General features: G+C 43.7%; 2 protein-coding genes across 2 annotated transcripts; both read left to right on the top strand.

Annotated features, from left to right (window-relative positions):
* Positions 1 to 542: 542 nt before the first annotated feature.
* LOC143136745 (interferon alpha-inducible protein 27-like protein 1) lies at positions 543 to 2,197 on the top strand. The gene is made up of 4 exons (XM_076297441.1): positions 543 to 758; positions 1,042 to 1,074; positions 1,215 to 1,376; positions 2,006 to 2,197. Exons 1-4 carry the CDS (start codon positions 749 to 751, stop codon positions 2,104 to 2,106), a joined length of 306 nt encoding a protein of 101 aa, XP_076153556.1. The 5' UTR covers positions 543 to 748; the 3' UTR covers positions 2,107 to 2,197.
* A 4,766-nt stretch (positions 2,198 to 6,963) lies between these two features.
* ndufb2 (NADH:ubiquinone oxidoreductase subunit B2) lies at positions 6,964 to 10,076 on the top strand. The gene is made up of 4 exons (XM_076297078.1): positions 6,964 to 7,130; positions 7,622 to 7,766; positions 8,543 to 8,648; positions 9,866 to 10,076. The coding sequence occupies exons 1-3, from the start codon at positions 7,045 to 7,047 to the stop codon at positions 8,615 to 8,617; spliced, it is 306 nt and encodes a 101-aa protein (XP_076153193.1). The 5' UTR covers positions 6,964 to 7,044; the 3' UTR covers positions 8,618 to 8,648; positions 9,866 to 10,076.
* The last annotated feature ends 6 nt before the right edge of the window (positions 10,077 to 10,082 follow it).

Below are 10,082 nucleotides of genomic sequence, written 5' to 3'. Positions count from 1 at the left end.
TATACTATAGACTATACTACTTAAACGGCACCGAAAATCAAAAAATCCAGTGGAAACTAGATGGCAGAAGTGTGTAGGCCAATCTGCCCAGCAGCTTTTTCTACTTTGTCACCTACAGAGTTTGACAGGTACAATCTTTCAAAATGGCATGTTATTTCCCATAGACATTTACGACCGAAGGTTGGATGGATACGGAAGTTAGGAGGCGGGACTTATTCTGGAGAGGTCTATGTATCCGGGAGGAAGTTACGTAGCCATTACTTCACACCGCACCCACAGGTGTATGTAATCAATCGTACACTGAATTGCGCTGGCCTGACTACAGCAGCTTAACAAACAAACAAACAAAACCAACTGCACGCCATCCACCTTAACCACAGAGCATATAAGAGACCAACAAGAGGGGGCGGGGCCATTGTTGCCACCATTATATAGTGCTGTCTTCTTCTCCCCTAATGGCTTAGACACTTCCTGTCTGAGTGCACTGGCTCTCCCTAAAGCACTGGTCACAATACTACACCCCATGCCCACAGTCCATCCAGTCCAGATGGTGGCGTTTATGCACCAAAAAGCTGGTTGACAGCCATAAAAGAAGAAGAAGAAGAAAACCACCTATTAAATCAAGACTCTATTTCCCCCTGACAAGCTCAGATAACTGCACTTTGCCTCAGAGTTGGAAAGGAAATCAAAAGGGAGTCTGTTCCTGGCGAAGAAGCAGTGTGTTGCTTGCCAGCTGGTCGAATCTAAAATGATCGGTGGTGAGTAACTTGTTTTCCTGTCACACTTAGCATCAGCAGCAGCATATTCTATTGTATTCTTCTCCTTTGTTTTCACTCTGATACTAAACCTCTTCAGCATCCTTCAGCATTTTAACATGCTCATTCACTAGAGGTGCAGTACAGGGGCTGCCTGTAAATAGAGTAGATGGGATGCACCGTCTGTGTAACACACAACAGAAAAAGCCTTCCAGAAAGGGTGTGGCTTATAGGCAATTCAGAGATGAGACTTGTAAAGCTCTCTAAAATGTTTGCTTTGTTTCAGTGGGTGTTGTGATCAAGGCCACTATCGGAGCACGTAAGTAAAATCCCTTATTTCTGACTGATTCCACATATTTGCCCTCTGAATTGTCTTCTATTTTTGTATCAGAGATGAAGAGTGAACAAAGTCTGAGTCGTTAGTGTTTTGTGTGTTTTTGAATTTCTGCTGTCTTATAGTTGGAGCCCTGGTCATGGTACCGGCGGCTCTGTCTGCCATAGGCTTCGGCTCAGCGGGCATCGCGGCTGGCTCTACTGCCGCTGGCATGATGTCTGGTGCTGCAGTGACCAACGGAGGTGGAGTGGCAGCTGGGAGTTTGGTGGCTGCTCTCCAGTCAGCTGGTAAGGTGGACGGTGGTGGTGGAACTGGTAGTGTAGTGGTTAAGGAGCTGGGCTAGCGTGCAGTAGCATGAAAATGTGTGGGTTCAATTCCCGGCTTCCACCGCTGTGCACTTGAGCAAGGCACTTAACCCCAAGCTGCTCCCTTGTAATATAGTTGACATTTGCAAGTCACTTTGGACAACAGTGTCTGCTAAATTAATATGTAATGTAAAATGTAATGGTAAACCAAACTCATTCACAAAGTGAAGGTCACCTGGTGTTATTCTGACTAATTAGTCAGAATAGTCCATTAGTCAGTCTACACGGACCCAGTTAAGTATTGCACCAAGTGACTCGGCATGTTACAATAAAGAAGGATGTGTAGACACTAATTGCCACTAATTACATTCAGAATAGCGACAGGTTCAAAAACACCTGACTCCACAGAAAACAAACAAGCTCACAGAGAGCTTTTCGTGCAGCTAGTCCATCTGGCTGTCGAGCGTGGGGGACTTGCCTCACCATTTTGCATCATCTACTTTATGTTAAATAAATGTTTAATTTAACACTTTATGTTATGGTTTAATGACATGTTAAACCTAAACCTGTGCTTGGCTTGGTGTGTATGTGGTTTGTGTTGTGTGCTCTAGGGGCAGCAGGCTTGTCTTTGGGAGCGAAGGCTGCAGTGGCAGTAGTTGGAGGTGCAGTGGGAAGTGCCTGGACAGTACTGAGTTCATGGAGGGGACCGTGATGAAGACTTGAGCGCCCAAACTGCAGTCCAACATCTAAGGAACACATGTGCTATTGGAAACTGTGTATTGTATGACTGCATTAAATAAAATAAACATCTTCTTTGTTTGATCAAAGACTTGTCATGTCTGTGCAACATCAAAGCCTTATAAATAACAACAAAGGGGTTTTTAGCAAATAGCCTAACCATGGGCTGGTTCAGTGTCTGAAAATAGATGTCTGGTTTCTCCCCTAATCTGTTTTACTTTAGTCCTATTTTAAATGTTTTTAACTCACATATGCTCTTTCTTTCTCTCTATGCCCTGTCTTCACATTCTACTGTTAAATCACGAGTTCATGACATCAGCCATTTCACAAGGGCCAGCAGAGCCTCACCAGAAGTCCTCTCTGAGGGACAGATGCAACACACACACACACCCCACACTCGTTACCTAAATTACAAACTCTCACAGTTTGTTGATGGCAAACTCTGGCTCAGCTGGAACTGCAATTAGAAGACCCTCTGGTTTCAATACCTGTTTTTTTTTCTCTCTCTCTCCTTTTCCTAACTGTGTCCCAAATGCCTCAGGTATCGTACAGTAAATGAAAACAAAACGCAGAGCACAAAATGGAAAATGCCATTTGTCACAGCCAAGCATATACAGTGGCAGTGACGACTTCAGATAACGCTCCCTGCAGCACTCCCTGTCCAGACATCGGAGACCGCTGGATCACATCCAGGTCACTGAGAACTCACTGGACCCTGAAGAGGGATTTGCTTTACACACACGAGACACATGTTTAATGTATAGGTGCAAACGGCCTCCAAAGGCCTGGGGCTCAAGATTTTACTGTTGCTGCAGCATTTAGAGTTCTGTGTTAATACCGAGGGCATAAACACAGTTCACTATGCGCAGTTTCCTACAGAGCACTGATCTTGCACTATCTGATAAATCCAGGTCTGATAGGCGATGAGTGTTTGGCCCAGACAAGACCAGTGTGTTAAGCCTTTCTAGGAGCATGTGTGATGAGTGATTTCTGCAAGCTGTCAGCAGCATTGATGAATCGCTGTATATTTTTGGGCAGATGTAACCTGATAGGTGCTATGCACGTATGACCAGGTCCTTTGAATCCAGGTTCAATTATTGCATTAAAGAACCTTAGGATCATTTTGGCATCATCATCTGCAATAACACAATGCCCTTCAAAAACAAGACAGTTTTCTTGCAGGCATAACAAATGGAGCTCTGTCTCGTTTCCCAACGTGCACATTCTTTGGAAGGGTTGCCGCATTCCTGTTGCTGATGTCTGTGAGTGATAACTCCTGCTATGTGTGTGATGTCATTTCGAGAGTGGGTACCCAGCCTTGTGTTTAAAAACATATTCCTGTGGACACTGTGTGTGTGGTAGACTTCATGGCTTCTAAGTAAATGTAATGGAAACATAAATCTAAGCATACCCCGTCACACAAAATGACTGACTGACTGACTGACTGACATTAGCATGTGTAAGTACATCATTGTCTTGGTTTCCCATCATATATAAGCATAGCATTCCATAATGCCCAAGGACTTAAACATGCGTACACACATGCACATGCTGGTGCTTCTATACAGCGCATAGCATAAGGCTTTGTGTTCCATTTCAATGTATTGAGGCATAGTCACTAAGCCTACATGTGGACGCAGTAATTAATCAAAAGCAGCACTTGCATTAAATCACTGGCTGGCTCGAAGGGGGTCCCACGGGGGAGCCACTCTCGGAGCGAGAGGATTACTGCACAGCAAAATCAAATTATACGCACAACAGGTTGGGCTGAAGCGGAGCAAGACTAAAGATAAGCATTACAGCAATCCTGGTCAGCACCATGTCCACATTACAACACTAGATAAGGAGGGCATGAGATAGAGAGCTGGGAACAGAGAGAGAGAGACAGAAGAGAGAGAATGAGTGAGAACGGGCCAGAGAGAGAGAGATAGTGAGTGAGAAAGGGACAGAGAGAGAGAGGGAGAGAATGAGTGAGAAAGGGACAGAGACAGACAGAGAAAGAGAACGAGTGAGAAAGGGACAAAGAGAGACAGAATGAGTGAGAAAGGGACTGAGAGAGTGAAATAGAGAGAGAATGAGTGAGAAAGGGACAGAGACAGACAGAGAAAGAGAACGAGTGAGAAAGGGACAAAGAGAGAGAGAAAGAGAACGAGTGGGAAAGGGTCAGAGAGAAAGAATGAGTAAGAAAGGGACAGAGAGTGAAATAGAGAGAGAATGAGTGAGAAAGGGACAGAGAGAGTGAAATAGAGAGAGAATGAGTGAGAAAGGCACGCAGAGAGAGAAAAAGACAGAGGGGGAGAGAGAGAGAGAGGATGTGCACCACACCCTGTTTATCCCTCACGTCAGGGATGTTCGTCAGGGCAAATCCACACTGTGGGAACCCAGTGGGGTGGCCTCCGCAGGTCTCCCGAGGACTCAATAACGGCAGCACGTGGCCACTACGGCTATACGGGAAGGTCAACCCAGTGTCACAGGGAAACTTACAGTGCACAAGTGTGTGGTTTTTATGTACTCCGGCGATGTTGGAATAACATGCTCATAACACGGGTTTGATCTTACTGACAGGATATTACCGGACCGGTGTCTTCTGAGCAACGTCCAAATGGCTCAAAGACTGGGAAAGGGTTTTTGCTGTCAAAACACTAAGTTCATGACTCAGCAATGTACCCAAAAACTTTTTGTTTTCTGATCCAGGAGGGTTAAGAAGCATCATTATATTGGATGTTTGTTGATTTTGTTTCTTTCGGTTATCGGAGCAGAACTCCTACTTGCAGATAGAGAGGAGTGGTTGTTTTGGGAAGGTTGCTTGTCCTTCGCTCAGTGTGTAATTGGCTGCTTGATACCGTGCTCCGTCCTGCTCTTCCCCCACATTCTCTGGCACTGGCAGTCTGAGGCGTGGGCGAGGCCAGGCTCCACAGGCATTATGCATGCCACATCTGTCAAACGGACACGCATGGGGAGAGTCCAAAACAACTGGGTGGTTTTGGTCTCTTAAATAACTCCCAGTCACACTTTTACATAGCGTTGTGCTGGTGCTTTGTTTTCCTTCCGATATGTGTCACAGGCTGATCCCAGGTCAGTGGCATGCGGTGGTCGGCTCGGCGGTCCAACTTTGCAGCACCGCGGTGGCTCAGAGCCAGTGCTGGACCGGGGAACGGCAATTTGGCACAGTTGCCATACTGGGGCAACTGAGATTGATCTCGAGAAAGGTAACAGCGGCGGCAAGGGCAGGGGTATGATCTCACGGCATGGTGTGACTTTCGTCCATTAATCACGGAGAGCCATCACATCTGGAGCCACCGCCGTCTCCCACCCAACTCATTTGGTCCCATACCTCCATGCCTACGACAGTGATTAATAAAAATATTTGCCTTTAAAACCGCTTTAATATGTCAGGGACTTGGAGTCGCCCTCTTTTCCCTGCGTGTTTCCCCCGGTACGCACATATTCTTTCAATGTATTTTCAAAGGGGAAATTTTTGGCCCATATGGCCCTCCATCATTGCTGCCAGGGGAATGTTTTTAATGGCAGGACTGCTGTGTGTGTGTATACGTTTTTGTGTGTGTATTCGACACTGTGCATGAGTGTGTGTGTGTGTGTGTGTGTGTGTGTGTGTGTGTGTCTTGCTTCAGATACGGGACCTGGATTGCCTCCTGGTGATGTAGACAGGGAGAGAACATGCCAAAGTTGTGTCAGGAAACACAATATCATGATGGTGTGGCTTTGACAAAAGTATCTTTACCTTGTGTTATTTATTTATTTTTTATTTTTTTAAGGTAAAGTGCCCTTCGTGTCTCGACACCAGCCATATGAATAGGGGATACAGTCCATTTGTTGAAGTGACAGAAATGATGGGCTGTGTCACATATGGGGCTAGTTATTGCTTTCACCCAAGTGAAAAAGGTGGATGGTACAGTGTTTGGACTCTTGCCAGGCATTTAATAGGATCTCACAACAGTGAAAAGCTCAGATGATATCAATAATGCCTCACTTCTATTGGAAAGGAGAGGGGAATTAGAAATATGGCAATGGAACAACTTGCCAGCTTGAGGACTATGCTGGACTCAAAAACAAGGAGGACCCCTGCTGAGATGCGATGACAGGGTGAGAAAAATATTTGTTCCTACTTTCTTTCTTTATGCCGCATGATCATACTGTTATTGCATTAGTTGCATACGTTTTCTGAGGTCCACTTTGAAAACTGTGCAGCACTGCCTCCTAGTGTCTGACTGAGGAACCAATACCATATTACATTTCTATGGCTTAGGAGTTTATTAAAAACAAAACTATGCAATAATTTGGCTATTTTGGATGTATGCCATTATCTGGCAGCTCGTTGTGGTATCATCTTAAAATTCATCTTGGTGGTAATACAATTATAATAGGACAGCCAAACAAGTGCCATCCAGGATTTAGGCTACCTTGCAGTTCTATGTTCTGGGTATGAATAGCCTACATGGCAAAAATGAAATCAAACCTTTCACAGCATTACGTTGCTGAGTAGGCTATACTGAAAATACAGTCAGAAAGTTTCAGAAAGTCAGAATGTTTGTAAGAAAGTTTCTAGCATTGTCAGTATAGGGTCTGGTGTTTTGTAAGGTTGTGCATGCCGTAGTTAAATTGCTGGTTTCAGACCTAAAGTTCATAGTACTTTTTTTTCATTTTAGACTTTTAGTCTTTGTGCGCGTGTGCCTACTTGCACTACTGTACTTCGAAACAGCAGGTGTAGATACAGCGGTCATGTAGTCCTCCTGCCCCGTAGAAATTATGACGAAGAAGAAATCCACCAATGAACTTGCAGATTGTTGCTTGGTCTGCTAGCTTGTCGATGTTGTGTTGAGAAGGTGACATTTTGTAGTCGGTCGCCTTTGCGCTACTACACAACTGTGACAGAAAGAAGAATAAAGTCACCATGGCTTCTCTCGGGAGGGCTTTTGGTGTCCTCCGAGGTGGCATGCAGCTCGCTCGACGAGGGCCACAGAGACTAGTCGTCAGGAGGTAACTGTTAGCCATGCCTAGTGAGGATAACATTAGTTTGCTTATCATGAGCTGAAACTAGCATGTATCTTGCTAGATAACATTAGCATGCACCTTACGGTAAATATAACGGTAACGGTATATATACTGTTAAATATAAAGTGACTATAATATGTCACTTAAGCGTCAGTGCTCCTAACAGTGCTAACTTGTAGAATTACGTGTTTGGATTTCTACTCGTATTAGTTTCTGGTCATCACTAACCTTGCTAGCTAGCCAGCTATAGCCAGATGACTGTATGCTACAACACAGCTAGCCAGCCCTCCACTGTCTGTTTTAGAATTTGCTCGATAGCAACCTTTTTTTCTCTGTCTCATTTGATATAATAAACCATAGTAATCTGAGAGCAGATGTTTCTGGTATGCAAATTGTAGCCAAAGCCTAACAGATAGTTATACTAAGTACATTATTAGCATGTGACGCTCTTTCACCTGTGAAATATGTGATTGTAGGGCAGGAGGTGGCCCACACATTGAGCCCCAGTACAGGACACCCCCTCAACTGACCAAGAACCAAGTTTTCCAGTCGGAACTCCTATCCAGCGCTATGTGGTTCTGGATTCTGTGGCACTGCTGGCACGACCCAGACGCTGTGTTGGTGAGTGTTTGTCTGTCCTGAGAAGTACAACAAAGTTTCACACAAGGAAAAGTTCTTGCAGGAGGTCCTTCCTGCCATGTTACCATAATGTAAAGATAATGCATACTTACTTTGCCTGTAGCATTTGTAAATCCGATATCTGCAAGCTCATACATAGCCTAGATGTACAACTGTCAGGAGGTATTGCTTAGGCCAGTGGTTTTCAAAGTGGGGGCCGTGGCGGGGGGGGGGGGGGTGCCAGGGGGGCCTCCGCAAGTTGGAGGGAAAAATAAAAGCAAGAAATAAATACATTTGAAACATTTAAAATATACTATGAGGGTTGTTATACAATTCCATTATAATAATGTGACGCATATCTGAACATATTTCCCATGATAATGACTGGTAATAATAGTAGAGTGGTGGCTCTCATATAGCAGAAAGCCCCAAATAAATTTTTTACACACTGTATGCTCCATTGCGATGTGGTTGTGGCTAAAATAATTATTAGATTAGCTTAATGTATTTTTACATTTGCCGTAGTATTGTCGATGGGTTTAATTATTAAAACATCAAGGGGGTCCTTGGCCAGAACCTAGTGGTATTTGGGGGGCCTTGTCGTGGAAAAATTTGGGAACCCCTGGCTTAGGCAGTATTGCGATTATGTCTTCACATTTCATTAACCAAAAATGCATATTTTTGTTTCTGACAAACTAAGGGACAGGAGCATTACATCTAGAACAAATAATGTAAGGCTAGTTTATAGACTTGATTGTTCTTTTTTTTTCTCTGTGAAGGGTCACTTCCCATGGCCAGACTCTTCTGAGTGGACGGATGAGGAGTTGGGAATCCCCCCTGATGATGACGAATAAGGGTCCTCATATTTATGAAGCTGACTTTCAGGTGAGTCTTGTTCCTGTCATCAAGTTATTTTTAAGGCGGTTTTTAAGTAGTGCAGGGAATGGAAGGGATATGGAATGAAAGGGTTGGACGCTGAATTACATCAAGATTAAATGCTTCCTCATTTATGGTGACCGTTTCCCTGTCTGTATAGTGTCTGGCTAGTATTATGGCTACTGTCACCTCGTAATGTGTTTGGGACACAAGATGGGTATGCATCACCCTATCAATGAATTGAAAAAAAAAAAATCAATATGATAGTCACATTGTGTTTGGGAAACACTGGGTTCCCACTCTTAAGTCAAATGTGAAATTCCCTAATCACAGACGACAAAAAAACAGTTTGTTACTCTTTTGATCTCTGCATTTATCCCAATACGTGAATTAGTGAAACACATACAGCGGTGAAGCACACACTAATCCCGTCACAGTAAGCTGCCTGCTACAGCGGCGCTCGGGGAGCAGTGAGGGGTTAGGTGCCTTGCTCAAGGGCACTTAAGCCGTTCCTACTGGTCGGGGTTCGAACCGGCAACCCTTCGGTCACAAGTGCTAACCAGTAGGCCAAGGCTGCCCCTATAGTTTGAAACAGTTTGTCTTTGTCCTGAGCAGACAAAAACCAGCTACAGTATCACGGGAGACATGTAAATTAACTGGAAAATATTATTTTTGATAAATGCTAACTACATTTTGAATATGCTACAAACAAATTCACTGATATTCCTTAACTTGGACCAAAATATGATCAAATCCCCTGACTTTCCATGTAATAGACTTTTCACTCTACCAGTGAATTGAATTCCATTTGTGGTAGTTGGTTTGCAGAATTAACTTGAATACAACAGTTTTTTACAAATTAGCACAGCGTGGTTATGATGCTAACCGGATTTAAGCACAATTTAGTACAACTTGGAAAATCATTGTGTGGTGGTCAATCTTGATATTGTGGTGGGCTGCCACAAATAAGTCAATGTATGGGGAACACTACATTCTACAATCCTCTGGCTTCCATGTGATATTGAGTAACTACCAGCAATAAGGTAAAAAAAAAAAAAAACTAACCAGTATTGAATTGAGAAACTCTCCTTCTATCCTGCCACACGACTTGCCAACAACTCAGTTCAGAACTTGTTGCATACTGTACATCACAGTGGTTGAAATATTTAAATGTATGAATTGAGTAGTGGATTCATGTGTCTTGTTTTTGTCTTGTTTATTTGCAGATCCCTCCATTCCACTCTGAGATCTGCTGCTCAAGAATGACCTGATCGTTGATCCTGAAGTCAGTGTTGTAAATAGACTGTAATGAAAGCCTGGTTTCTTATCGTAACACACTTCCTTCTTGCAAAACCTGTACACATGGATGTGATGAAAGAAACAGCTGATGTGCATAACATTGTTGACTTAATAAACAGATTTATTTGCCACTTGAAATCTTGT

This window comes from Alosa pseudoharengus, unplaced genomic scaffold, assembly GCF_046254945.1.
Source record: "Alosa pseudoharengus isolate Yale_2024_CS ecotype anadromous, Long Island Sound unplaced genomic scaffold, YU_APseudo_1.1 YU_APseudo_1.1_scf_20, whole genome shotgun sequence".
In the NCBI taxonomy this organism is placed as follows: Eukaryota; Metazoa; Chordata; class Actinopteri; order Clupeiformes; family Clupeidae; genus Alosa; species Alosa pseudoharengus.
Note: the sequence above shows the minus strand (reverse complement) of the source record. Positions and strands in the feature narration are given on the sequence as shown.